Source organism: Furipterus horrens, unplaced genomic scaffold (genome assembly GCF_987537825.1).
Source record: "Furipterus horrens unplaced genomic scaffold, mFurHor1.1.pri manual_scaffold_12, whole genome shotgun sequence".
NCBI classification, from domain to species: domain Eukaryota; kingdom Metazoa; phylum Chordata; class Mammalia; order Chiroptera; family Furipteridae; genus Furipterus; species Furipterus horrens.
In genome coordinates, this window is record NW_028327182.1 from 60091408 (window position 1) to 60105697 (window position 14290).

Consider the following 14290-nt stretch of genomic DNA (forward strand, 5'->3'; position numbering starts at 1 on the left):
CTCAGTAATTGGTAGTTAATGTTGCTTATTAACCTCATGCAGTGTTGTGGATGTTATGGTGCCATGAGTTGCCCCCAAATAATAACATAAAAGTAAGTAATAATAAAATAATACAAGAGTATATTGTAGGTGGTGTTAAATTTTTTTTATCTGAATAAAGGCAGGTCATAAGGATATACTGAAATTACACTATATAGCCAATATGAATAGTTGAATTCTTATATTCCATCAACATTTATTTTGTTCTAGGTGAACATATTGGTTTGCCTTAAAATATATTGCTTTACAAAACTATATTAACAATTTGTTTCACATAGCGTTGCAGAAATGGACAGTAGTGATTTCAACTATAGTCAAAGTTGGGAAGACGTTGCCATTCTGCTGTATGAAATATTAGCTTACATTATGAGTCATTTTCAAATAATTTACTCGTACATTGCATCTAAAGTCAATGAATATTCAAAAGTAGCTTAGAATAAGTAGAAACGTTCCATTTCCATCAGGTTCACTCCTTTTTTCATGGTTTTAGTAACACAACCACAACAAGTGCCTTTTTGTTTTCTTTTCAGGGGACAGAGAAAACGATGATAAGAAAGTGGTTGCAGAGATCATGGCAAGATGTTTTATTCCAACTGTAGTAACAGCCACCTCCTGGGAGGGATTTCATTTTGTTGGTCATGAGATTCGAATTACTGAAGCCATGGATTGTTATGGTGCTGTTGTTTGGCCTTCGGTATGATTTCATACAAAATTTGCTACATTTCAATTATTTTTAGTCAGTTTTGTTCATTATTTTGTACTATTTGGAAAGAGCAAATAGGTTCCATAGTTCTAATTTTTTCCTCAAACAATAAAGTTTAGAAATTATGAAATTGGGAAAATGCTCCCACCAATTAATTCTACTTCTGACTTGAAGGGTTAATTAAAAAAAAAAATGTTGTTTACACCTTGAGGGTTTTTTTTGTTTGTTTTTGGTGACCCTATGAGTTTAGAATAATGAACATTTTATTTCCCATTTAACCGGCTCCATTTGAATTAAACAATATAATGAAATGTTTACCGGTGTCAACGTGGAGAATATTTACACATAACATATATATCATGCATTAGTGGGATATGCATCTAATAGATTTTAATTGTACATTCTGTTTTACTGGATAAGCACTATTTTTCTTTCTTTTTTAAAAAACTTTCGTAGGCCCTTGTTCTATGCTATTTTCTGGAAACAAATGTAAAACAGTATAATATGATTGACAAAAATGTGATTGAAATTGGAGCTGGAACAGGGCTAGTCTCCATTGTGGCAAGTTTACTTGGTAAGTAGGTATTATTGATTGAATGGGGTTTGAAGAATTTAATGATCAAATATCATTATTTGCTTTTGCTATCCAGTTTACTATGACTTGAGTCTATATTTAACTCCTTAATTGTTTGAATGGCTTCATTAAGAAACTACCAATTTTAAAGTCACCTTACTAATTTCTTTCAGAATTTTTGAAGTATTAATTCTTATGGAATGCTAAGTCATAAATGTATTCTAATTTGGAGGTGCACATAAGTATGCTGGCTGCTAGAGGAGATGCATGAGATACTAGGTATACACAGAATCTGCTGCTGATGACTCTGATGTCCTTTATTTAAATTTTAGCTCATTTAAACATTTCCATTTAGCCATATATTCCTTTTGGGTTTTGAAGTCCTATGATTTTATGAAAAAGCCCCTGTTAGAATAGAGAAGGAGTGTTAGAATAGAGAAGGAGTATTAGAAATTACATACAAATCATGTCTGCTTCCACTTTTATGTATTTGCCCTTGAATTTATTTTCTCAGTTCATTTTTATTCTTCTTTTGCAATTTCTTATTCTCTCACCAGAATCTTATTTTTTCAACTAAATGTGTGATAGTCTGTATGTATGCCTCAGCCTACTCCAGTCTATTCTTTTTGTTGTTGTTGTTGTAGATTGCATTGTCTTAATATAGCTGTCTTTTCTGATGTGTACTACTGAACTCTGTCTTGATTTCCCTGATCTTCAGGAGTGCATACCTGCCACTCTAAAATTTTGACAAGAATTCAAGATTTAGCAGTTTAAAACTTTCTGAACACTGGGAAAATATAGGACCCTTGAAATATTCCTCAAATATATACATTTTAATTTCTTTGTCTTGATATTTCTTTCCAAAGTCACCATTCAATTTTGTATGAATAGAGCAAAGGACTATTGGATTTATATCTAAAGTCTTCCCTATCTAGGAGCAGAATTTGTGTATGGAAAGTCACTTGTTTCATTAAAAATAATTATTTTTTCAGTCTGCTTGTATATCTGGATGCAAATATCAAAAGATGGAAGCTTTCTTGTCTGATGATGTGGAATTGACCAAACCTAGATTTATTTACACATTATTTTGAGGCTCTGCTCTTGTTCAAAGTTTACACTAAGGAACACATGTTATTGGTTTCTACAATTTTGGCCCTTCCAATTTCCTCCTGAAAATGACCACCACTGTTCATTTTTAACTTGGCAATAGTTTATATCATCTGAGCATTCTGTTCAAAGATCTGTGATCTTTGACTGCATGAGCACTATATGAATGCTATGGCAAGGTTTTAAACACATTTTTTTTTTAATGGGAAGACTCATACTTAAAATGAGATCAAGCTGAAAACTTCGGCATAAACATGGGTGTCATGATACTTTTGATGTAATGCCATTGGAAACCCTTCCTTCCTCCACTTCTGCCACTTGGGTACTTCCTAGTCAATGATAAGATGCCCAATGTTGTATACTCTTGTGTACTCTCACAGGAGTGGGGCTTAAAATTATTTTAGGGAAAAACCTGGTTATCTTTCAACAGTTACTTCCGATTGTTCCAGTGAGGGTACCAAATATTTAGAATTTCCCTTTCTCTTAATTATTTTTCTCTTGGCATGTAGTAGAAAAATAGAAATAACAGCAGCAACAACAACAAAACAGAAAAAACCAAGAGAACAGAAAAATGCAATTCAGTGCAAAAGTACATGTGAATAATTTTTTTAAAGGGAAGGCATAAAGCTTCCCTAGCATCCCCTTTGAAAGGGATTTCTCTCCTGTGTGTATTGACTGGCTTTTCCTTGGGACTAGCAGTTATGCAAAACTGTAAAATACATGTTGGCTTGAAACCTGATTGTTTGCTTTATCCCATGAGGGTTTTTTTCCTACTGCCCTTTGTTTCACAGGTGCTCATGTGACTGCCACAGATTTACCTGAATTACTTGGAAACCTGCAATATAATATTTCCCGAAACACCAAAATGAAATGTAAGCATTTGCCTCAGGTTAAAGAACTTTCCTGGGGCATTGCTTTAGACAAGAACTTCCCCAGGTCTTCCAACAATTTTGACTACATTCTGGCGGCTGATGTTGTCTATGCTCATCCTTTCCTGGAAGAACTCCTCATTACCTTTGACCATCTATGCAAAGAAACTACCGTCATCCTCTGGGTCATGAAATTCAGGTTAGAGAAAGAAAATAAATTTGTAGATAGAGTTAAGGAGTTGTTTGACCTGGAGGAGATTTCTAGTTTCCCTAGCCTGAATATTAAGTTGTATAAAGCTAAGAAAAAAAAATTGAAAGAGTGTATGTTATCCTCAAAGGTGGGCTTGGAAAGCAAAGGCAATTTCTAGTAGATTATGACTTTAAAGAAGATCCTCGATAATCTGATGTAGCATTGACTTTCCTAAGGGGGAACACACACACACAGATACACACTCACTTTTGCTACACCCCACTTAGGGGTGTTCCCAGATAGAACTCGTGGGTCTGGAGGATGGCAAAACCATACTATGTGGTTATTGGTTAGTACAATGTCTGCTTTACTTATCCCTCCCTCCATGTCACCGTTTAGTATTATGGTTATTTTAACAAATAGTGCAAATGTTGTAATTTTAATGCATAACTGTAGAATAGTGGTTTTTAATAATGATATCTCTAAAATGAAGATTCTTATTGTTTTGAACATAACCTTATATGATTCTCTCCTTAGAATTAAAGAAATGGACTATAGTGGGATTTGCAAACAAATCTGAAAGGGCAGATACATAACATAATGGTAAATGTAAGATTATTGTGGTTTTCATTAGTGCCAGCTTATAGGCAGTCTATTATCTTTGCTTGGCAGTGTGGGCCTCCAGTAAAATCTCTAAAATCAATTAAGCTTGTGAATTTGAGGTTACAGGCAAGGACATTTCACTCTAGTAAGTGAAAAATGAATGGAAGAAAATGTGAAAAACAGTTGGGATTTTGTAGGAGTTATTGTTTTATTTTTAAGCCAAGTACAGTTATTATTATTTTTAACACAGAAACAGAAATAAATATAAAAGCTTTGAGTTGAAAATACACATTAAAAGGTTTAGGCTCTAATCTCAAATAACCAGACAAAGGCTTTTTCAAAGTTTAAAGCTCTTCTGATGACCACATATATATCTGGATATTTGAAATCCTATATTTTTTCACATGGGCCTTAAGAGATTAGAATAAGTCTGAAGTAACTAAAGCCAGTGCAAGGAGAGCAAATAATTAGAATTTTGTGCCATGTAACAAAAGTGTATTGTTAGTAACTACTCTTTAGTGACTCCAGTAATGTTTGCTAGGCTGTTACTGTGCCCTTGGGGTGATACTTACTCTCCTACACCCAGCCTTCCCTGCTTTGCTGGAAGTTCTTAGTCTACTCAGGGTTGAGTTGCACTAAAGAAATTATTTCCTAGGGCCCTGGTCTGTAAGCTAGGATGCACATATATTCCCAGTGGATTTTTTGGTATGTGCAATTCATAGGGTCATCTCTTAATAATTCCTATTATTTATGTGGCTCTTTATTTTTTTCACAACCTGTTGCATACATAATCATTTCCTCACAAACATTCTAAGAAGTATAAGTAATATTATCCTTACTTCACAGACAAAGAAACTGAGGCTGGGAGGGTAGTCACTTGCTCAGGCTATAGAGCTGCAGAATGGCAGTGATGGGGCACTCAGGCCCTGGCTTGTGTGAGTCCAGAACCTGTATTTTTTTAACCACTGTATTGGTTTTGTCTATTTAAACAGTAATTTTCACTCTTATTTAAATGAATAAAGTCATTTTTTCAAAATGAAATCAATACCCAGAACAGTAATTCCAAATACATTAGGAAATGATGAGAACTGGTCCTCCTTAAATCTTTTTCTCTGTTCCTGCCTTTACTGAGTGGTCAGGGTAGGCCCATTTAGAAGGTGACATTTAAGCAAAGTTGGAAGTTGGTGAGAAAGTAGCAGTACCGATATCAGGAGAAGTGTGTTGCAGGCAGAAGTATCAACCAGCCATGCAAGGACCATAATGCAGAAGCATGCCAATCCTTAAAGCCAGTATGCTTGGAGCAGGGCAAGCAAGGGAGATTGTAAGGTGCTGGATTGTGTTGGATTTTTGTTGCAGTCTGGGTTCTCTGGAAGGAGACTCTGAGGAAAAATTGGTGTGCAGGTCATTTGTTAGAGATTGCTGATGGAGTCAAGACCTGTGGAAAGGAGCAGAAGAAAGCAGGACAAAAGTAGAGGTCAAGCTACAATAAAGGCCTAGTCACAACCACAGCTGACCCCCACATGGAGTACTGGACCTAGAGTGGCCTTTCATAGGTTGGGCTGAGACATCTGGGCCTTGATAACCCCATGTCATTCAGTCACTGGCTGCCCTGAGAAAGCTCTGTGACCTTGAGTGAGGTGGCTCATTTCAGTGGATGCAAATCCTGAAGATGTTGACAGCTGCAGGCCATCTCTCAGCAGTGAGGTAATCAGTCATTCTGCAGGGAATCTGGGCAGCACATCACAGTGTCCACCACAACCTTAAAGGTCATTGAAAGAACTTTGGCTTCTCCTCTGGTGCCAAAGGAATCACTGGATGCTTTGGAATAGAAGAGTGAAACCATATAACTATATGTAAAGACCACTCCAACTGATGTTTCGAGAATAATTATCAAGGGCAAAGGGACTTGTTAGAGACTTGGCAGTCTTCCAAGCAAGAGAGGATGGCAGTCTCTAGCAAGGAATGTTCCCTGGAAGTGGTGAAAAATGGTCAGTTTTAGATGTGTTTGGAGGGTAGAGCCAATAGAACTTCCTACCATATCGAATACGAGTGTGAGAAGAGAGGAGTCAAGGCTGACTCTTAAGTGTTTGATCAGAGCTACAGGACATAAAGTTAGAGGCATCAGCTTAGAGATTTGTTATAAAGCTCATTCAGGGAGCAAGAGTCAATACAAAGAGAAGAAAGCAAGGACTGAGCCCTGAGATTGTCCAACAATAAGAAATAAGATATATCTGTATTTCAGGGTTTTTTTAAGACCCCACCCCCCCCAAGTTGTATAAGTATCTGTTAACTCAGAGATATGTATTCGCTACCACAGTGAGTTTTGAACTGGTCAGTAGAGGTCCAGATTCCTCATAGCTGCCTCAAAGGCATTTAGGAGTATTTTAGGTGTAGCAGCAGGAATCTTGGGGTAACAAGTGAAAAAATGGGTTCTCTCCTAAAAAGGCTTGATTATTACTACTAAGCTATTTTTCGGTAAAATGGAGAATCCTTCAAAGACTGTGTTAGTATGTAAGTTGTGACACCATAAAAGTCCTCGAGGAAAACATAGGCAGGAAAATTTCAGATATCCCATGTAGTAATATTTTCACTGATACATCTCCTAAGGCAAGGGAAATAAATGAAAGAATAAACAAATGGGACTACATCAAACTAAAGGGTTTCTGCTCAGCAAAAGAAAACACCAGCAAGATGAAAAGGGAACCAACCATATGGGAAAACATATTTGCCAATGATACCTCAGACAAAGGATTGATCTCCAAAGTATATAAGGAACTTACATGTCTCGACACCAAGAAGACAGACAGCCCAATTAAAAAATGGGCAAAGGACCTGAACTTCTCCAAGGAGAATATACAGAGGCATATGAAAGAATGTTCAACATCACTAGCCATCAGAGAGATGCAAATTAAAACCACAATGAGATACTACTTTACACCGGTCAGAATGGCCATCATCAACAAATCAACAAACAAGTGCTGGCGAGAATATGGAGAAACAGGAACCCTACTGCACTGTTGGTGGAAATGCAGATTGGTGTTGCCTCTATGGAAAACAGTATGGAATTTCCTCAGAAAACTAAAAATGGAACTGCCTTTTGAACCAGCAATTCCACTGCTAGGATTATACCCAAAGAACCCTGAAACTCCAATTCAAAAGAACCTATGCATTCCTATGTTCATAGCAGCGCTATTTACAATAGCCAAGTGCTGGAAGCAGCCTAAGTGCCCATCTGTAGATGAGTGGATTAAAACTGTAGTACATTATACAATGGAATACTATGCAGCAGGAAGAAAGAAGGAACTCCTGCCATTTGCAATAATATCGATGGTACTAGAGAGAATTATTCTTAGTGAAATAAGCCAGGCAACGAAAGAAAAATACCATATGATATCACCTGGTACAGGAGACTAATGAACAACACGAACGAACAAAATTGAACCAGAGACATGTAAACAAGGAACAGAGTAACAGTTATCAGGAGGAAGGGGAGAAGGGAGAGAAGTGGGGTAGGTAGGGGAAGGGTTTAGTAAAGGAACTAGTATAAATAACCCATGGACATGGACAACAGGGTGGTGATTGATGGTGGGAAAAGGGGTGGGCTGGATGGGGGGAGCAGTCGGGGAAAAGTGGGACAACTATAATAGAAAAACAATAAAAATAAATGTAAAAAAAAAAGGACTGTTTTAGAACCAAACCGGCCATATGCTTCATAATAGTTCTTTCTCTGTGTCAATCTGTCAAATGCAGTGTTGCATATCTATTGTTTTATTCTGTTTCTAGCCTTCATTTACAAATATTAACACACACACCTGCACACATTGTACCTCTCCTGTTTCCTATCATTCTGTGTGTTTGTCTACTTTTATCTTTTTGCTATAGTTTCTCCACACTTTCCTGTATTCAATTTTATAATAATTTAATTTTAAAAGATAATTTGAGTAGGCATTTTCTGTCTTACAGTTTTTCTTTTATGGCTGGGAACTGATTTGTCAACTTTAATCCAAGAGTTTTACTGTGGATTTTGCCTTTATTTGATTTTTTTTTTTTTTTAAGAAATTAAACTATGTTACTGGAAACCCTGATTCAGTTCTTGCAGTAACTTCCTGGATTTCTAAAAGAATAAACACTGGTTATCGAGGCTTAAATAGAGGTTATCACAGTATACTTATTGCTCCAGAACAGACATCCTAACTAGTTGGTGATACTTCACAGCTTAAAATTTACATGTTACATACACATAACACAGAGTTTTTATGCCCCAGAGTGGATCAACTGACTTTAGAAAACTAAGTACTATCTTAGAACTGAATTATTCTGTCTTAGAATTTATTGATATATCCTGTTTTATTTGTACCAACTTTATCTACCAGAATTTTAAAAATTTTGTTTTTATTCTTTATATATATTCGATTTTCTTTTTTGGATAAAGAATCATGGCATTGGGTGATTTCCTAACAGATTTGGAACTATTAGTGTAAACTCATTATTGTGAAAGAAAAAAATGAGGAAACATGATAGAATGAAATGTTCCTTTTTCTTTTCCTTTAAATCCTCAGATTCCAGGAGCTTTGTTTTCTCTGTGAGTGCCTGGTCTTTATTGACAGAGTCTATGTCCAACTTGTTTTAAGCAGTGCCATTGGCATGTGAGAAGATACATAATTGCTGAATATCCTTTGGAAATCAAACATGTCCCTTGGGTAGGATTTTGATGTGCTACTTTTGAAAACAAGCTGGGACCTTTCGTTCTAGAAATAAAAGATTAAATGAACCTTAAGTAGATCAGTTAAGTAAGAAAATTGATAAGCTTCGAAGAAAATTAATATACTATACCTCTTTGTTCAACTCTATTTAACTTATTTTTCATGGAAGTCTGCATGTAGAAAAATAAAAATTTTCAAATATATGCATTTTTTCTCCCAAATTATAAGGTAATAATCAGAAACAAAATTGGCAATGGAGCAGGAAAATACTTCTGCAAAATGTAGGGGGATATGGCAAAGCAAAATTTAAAAACCATAGACACTTGTGAGTGTGTTTGTGTGTGGAACTCATTCTTTTTATCTTCTTTATGAAGCCAGGAAACAGTTCACAAATGAATTTCACATCTAAGCTTCAGAGTCTTTGAGTTTCTCATGTGAAATTAAGTCTAGAATATTGACCTACAAGCTCATTTTCAATATTTGCCTCCAAGTTCCACACAAATCAAAGACAGTGTTCTATTTAATTATGTGGTCATATTAACGGGACCGTTTTATCTTTGGTGGCTTAGCATCAATTATTTTGTGGTCATTCTGAGGGGACCCAAAAAAACCCCAGAATTATCTTCTGGAAGTCAGGCCCCTTGTGGTACAGGCCTCCCCGACTAGGTGAGTGTTCTAGGAACCCATCTGTATCAGTGTACCAGCTGGAGAGGCTGCGTTCAGCTTCTGTGAAGTTTTTTTGAAGATTCTTTCAGTGCATATGTCCATTTCATGATGGGTGATTTACAATCATACCTGCCCAAACCTGCTGAGTGTTCAGCAGTTTTTGAACATGTAAGAATAAATACACAATATTTTATTTAAAAACTCCTTTTTTTGGATTCCCCCACCCCACCCCCACCCCTTGTATTAACTTTTTAAATTACAAGTTCCTGAGCTGGACATTAGTGTTTACTCAGATTGTGTATAGCTGTGTAGTATTTAGATTGCTGGGCGCACACCGTTGACTGCCTATTCTATTGAACTAACCTTTGGCCTCTATGATGAACAGTTCTTTTACTGGCAAAGCTCAAAGGCCGAGGTTTTTCCTCTTGATTTTTTTGTTTCTAAGGCAATTGTCTTTCTTTGAAATCCAATCAAGTTTGAGAATTGTGACTCAACCATAAAGGAATTTAAAAGTATCATTAAAAATGAAAACAGATGTTCAGATCAATTTTGTTATAAATGAAATTAATTTTAAAAAAATATTAAATATCCGCTGCTAACCACTAATAGCATTTTACCATACCAAAAAATATTGTTTGGTTTTCTAAACAAAAGCACAAACCAAGTACGATTAAAACAAGGCATTTAAAAATATTGAAGTAGAGAAACATTATTTCACAATGCCACAAATATAGGATGCAAAGCTTTTGAAAATTACTTACTTGATAAATGCTAGGTTTTGTAGTTTAGGTTTTAAAAATTTCTATATTTTTATGATCCACAGGCTGTATATTTATACACTTCTTTGTTTTAATTTAAAATTATGAGTCAGAAAAAAATGAAATTATGAGTTACCTTCACTGGATTTTTAAATTTATTTTTTGTGTCATGATTTAATTTGGGTTTCTTATCTCTTTCTGTATTTCCTTTGTTGGTAGAATATGCTAATGGCAAAGGTTGTCTCTTTGTCACAAACCATCATAAATAAGCCCAAAGAACAGGCCATAAAAATGTAAGAAATCCCTAGATTAAAAAACATGAGTAATCTTTTTTACCTACCTGGTACTCAGAGGTAAAAGTACAGTTTGCAACTAGTAAATTATTAACACTTTTCTACCAAGGAGTTCCTCCTTCCTTAGGATCTCTGTGATTAATAAGTTAACTTAAGAACTAGAAGGGTTTCAAACATGATAAGCACATTTTATAATCATGTATTAAAAAGAGGAATTGATACAACAAGATGGGGATTGACTGTGGGAGAAGGGGTGTGCTGGGTGTGGGGGGGGAGCAATGGGGGAAAAAGTGGAACAACTGTAGTAGAAAAACAAATTTAAAAAAATGAATTGAGAAATAATTATAAGATTATAATTTATTACAATAACTAAGCTACGTTTCTTAAATATAACATATGATAAGAATGTGCAGCATTCTTGGAGTGAGGGAGCACACAAAATACTAGAGCTGTTGGGTATGGATATCATATTTTTTTGAAGCTAATTCAAGGACACTTTAAAGGCTATTATAAAAATGCAAAATAGCCCTGGTTGGTGTGGCTCAGTGGATTGAGTGCCAGCCTGTGAACCAAAGGGTCACCAATTTGAATCCCAGTTAGGGCACCTGCCTGGGTTTCAGGGCAGGTCCCCAGTTTGGGGTGCATGAGAGGCAACCACACATTGATGTGTCTTTCCCTCTCTTTCTCCCTCCCTTCCCCATTCTCTCTCTCTCTCTTTCTCTCTCTCTCTCTCTCTCTATATATAAATAAATAAATAAATAAATAAATAAATAAATAATAAATAAATAAAATCTTTTAAAAAATGCAAAATAGCTAATTTAACTACTTTTACTTTCCTTGGATTATATTTTTCTTCCCTAGAAAGTCATCTAATGGTTGTCCTCCCTTTCCTTCCTTCCTTCCTTCTTTCCTTCCTTCCTTCCTTCACTCATTCAGTATTTATTGAAAACCCACAATATAACAAACAGGGCCTGCAGACACAGTGAACAAGGTATATGAGCCAGTCTTGAAGAGTTACAGCTCAGTGCAAATGGTCAGATGCAAGGAAGTCAGTGCATGGTAGGAGACCTAGACACTTTTACAAAGTGTTTTATGTCCTGATAGGAGGAAACCTAATCCACAACCAGGGAGTCAGTGAGGACTTCCTGGAGAAGTAACCTGTAGCTGGGCAAAAGAGATGAAGAGAGGAGAGAGAGGACATGTTCTGGGCAGAACAACATTTAAGAAACTTTAAACTTTAGACAGCTAAGAGTAACCTGTTTAAACTACTCACTGGAGAAATTATAGCTTTTATTAACCCTCGCTGAAATAATAACTGCATTATGAAATACTCATTGCCTTCTACTCTGTTTTAGACCTTTCATATGATAGCATCTCTGAGTCCTCCTGGCAATTCTAGAGGTTTTAGTGCAATTTACATATGAAGCAACTGAGACTCAGTGGGAGTAAATGATTTCGCGAGTTTACACTGGTGTGTAGGATGAGATGGGAGCCTTGGTCTTTATGGCACTGAAGTTGTGTTCTTTTCAGAGTACTGCCTCATGTCTATTTTTCATTCTGAGCCCTGCAGAAAACCTTAAATTACATTCTTTTTATTTATTTGTTTATTTATTTTTAGAGAGAGGGGGAAGGAGAAAGAGAGGGAGAGAAACATCACTGTGGTTGCCTCTCACTCGCACCCCCAACTGGGGACCTGACCTGCAACCTTGTCATGTGCCCTGACTGGGAATCGAACCAGCGACACTTGGTTCACAGGCCGACACTCAATCTACTGAGCCACAGCAGCCAGGGCTTAAATTACATTCTTATTCTTGCTAATTTGGAGCAATCCAATTTAGTGAATATTGTCATTTGCCTCCTGAGCACAGATTAGTGTAAGTGGGATATTACTGACTTGAACCCACATGAACTCCTTTTCACAATATATCACGAAGACTATGATTTTATAAATGTATTTATATATCCAGCAACTACTTAAATACATTTTTCTTTGCAAGGGATATTGGGAAAATATTAAATTAATTAATTTAAAGATATGTAGTGATCTTAAAAAATAGCCAGTGTTGGGGCAAAAGAGAGGCCCTGTTTTATAAAGGGTGCTGAGGTGGAAGAAAAATCTAATCTTTTTCTTGCAAGACGGCTCAGGCAGAATGAAGCAAAGGAAGTGTAGGACGCCCTCAGGTGACTTAAAAAAAAAAAAAAAAAAAAAGGCAAGGGTTGGGGTTGAACTTTAAAACATCACCAGATCTGTCAATGATGCTTCTGTTTATAGGCTTGTTACTAGGTGGTAAGCTCACTGCAACAGCACAAAGGTAAGCCCTGGGGTGATGTGAGCACACCAGTTCCCAGAAACCACCTTTCATCAGTCTTTCAAGGTGAGAGCAGTATTGACTCAAACAGCACAGGCTTCTGAAGCTAAAGAAGAGTGCCAAGGGTCTCTAACCAGGAGATTGGAAGTACATCAGCATGTCTGTAGCAAAGTGCTTGGCTAAGTGGAAATGGCTTTCAGCCTCTGTTAGCCTGAGGATCTTCAGATGACAGGCACTTCAGTTCTGTAAGGTTGATGTGGCTAAGTCCTCAGACTTTGGCTGGAGGCCCTGACAGGTGACAGGATGTAAGCTGATGCTGGTTTGAGTGGCTCAGCTTGCTTCTGTGATGTCAGAGGAGGGCAAGCTGTCAGAGGTTGTCATGTGAGGGCCAAGCTCAGAGGACTGACCTTTCCAATTGCCACTGGAGACCAATATCAGCCAGAGTAGCCACAGAATGTTCCAGAATTGAGAGGAGGGAAAAGTGATGTATCTAAAACTTCTATAAGGACACCGTTGTCCTGGATAGTCACACATTCAAAGGCAAGACGGTAGCAATGGAAATTCTAGGGAGAAAAACCTCAAGGTTATTGAGGAAAAGGAGTTATGAAATAAATTCTCTCTGATAGTCTTTTTATTGCATGTGCTCTGATTGATGTTACATTCCCCAGCAGGACCTGAAGCCTGCTGACTGACATCTCTACTAAGCACGTGACTGAATATGGAGTCTGATAAATGCAGAAGTCAAAACCAACATCCAAGGAAAGTTCTCCTTGGTTTCGATAGCATCTACCTCAGATGCAAAGCTTGCTTGGATTCTATCATTAGCTTCTACCAACCAGGTGAAAAGCTAAGGATTTGAATACCCTTCTTCCAAATAAAATCAAAGAATAAAATCTAAGTCTGAAATTACCAAACACTGCCACTGGGAGGCCCCAGTGATCTGTAACATAAACTTTTCCTTCTGAATAAATAAGTGGAAATAAAAGAAATGATTTAAACAAATGAATTATGAAAGATTATATGCAAATGCATTGAAAGCAGTAAGGAGTAAATACACAACAGTATAACATGATAAATAGGTGATGCTTAAACAATCCCTTAGTTAGGGATTGTTTAAATTCTACCCCTTGCCTCAGCACTGTACAGACATTATGAAATAAACTCTGTAAGACAAAAAAATAAGGGCTGGTTTTCAGTTCTGTGAATGCTATACAGGTGTACATTGGTTGTGCATGTGTGTATGCATGTTTGAGGGAGGGTGGGAGCAGAGGGAAGAGAAGACTGTGAGAGGATGAAGAGAGGTAGCCAGAAGAGACTATACTGGGTGGGATGAAAAGAGAAGTTTTGATTCTTACAACCTGAGAAAAAAATATCTGGCCAGACCTATCAGATTTCAATTTTTTTGTAATACAGTGATTCTCAAACTGGAGTGTGCACCAGAACCACCTGGAGGGCTTGATAAGCCAGCCCCAACCC

The 14290-nt window shown here is 36.8% G+C and overlaps 1 protein-coding gene across 3 annotated transcripts in view; it reads left to right on the plus strand.

Annotated features, from left to right (window-relative positions):
• The window catches only part of LOC149996268 (methyltransferase-like protein 21E), a 30460-nt gene extending 16513 nt beyond the window's left edge, over positions 1-13947 (plus strand). Inside the window, exons 3-6 of one of the 3 annotated variants that reach the window (XM_090258444.1) lie at positions 570-733; positions 1199-1316; positions 3215-3491; positions 8645-8862. In XM_090258444.1, coding sequence (XP_090114570.1) covers positions 570-733; positions 1199-1316; positions 3215-3491; positions 8645-8735 — 650 coding nt within the window. In that variant the 3' untranslated portion in view covers positions 8736-8862. Of the gene's footprint in view, positions 1-569; positions 734-1198; positions 1317-3214; positions 3769-8644; positions 8863-13485 lie in introns of those variants that run through there. The other 2 variants (XM_090258445.1, XM_090258443.1) reach the window with 2 other exon arrangements.
• Positions 13948-14290: the final 343 nt, after the last annotated feature.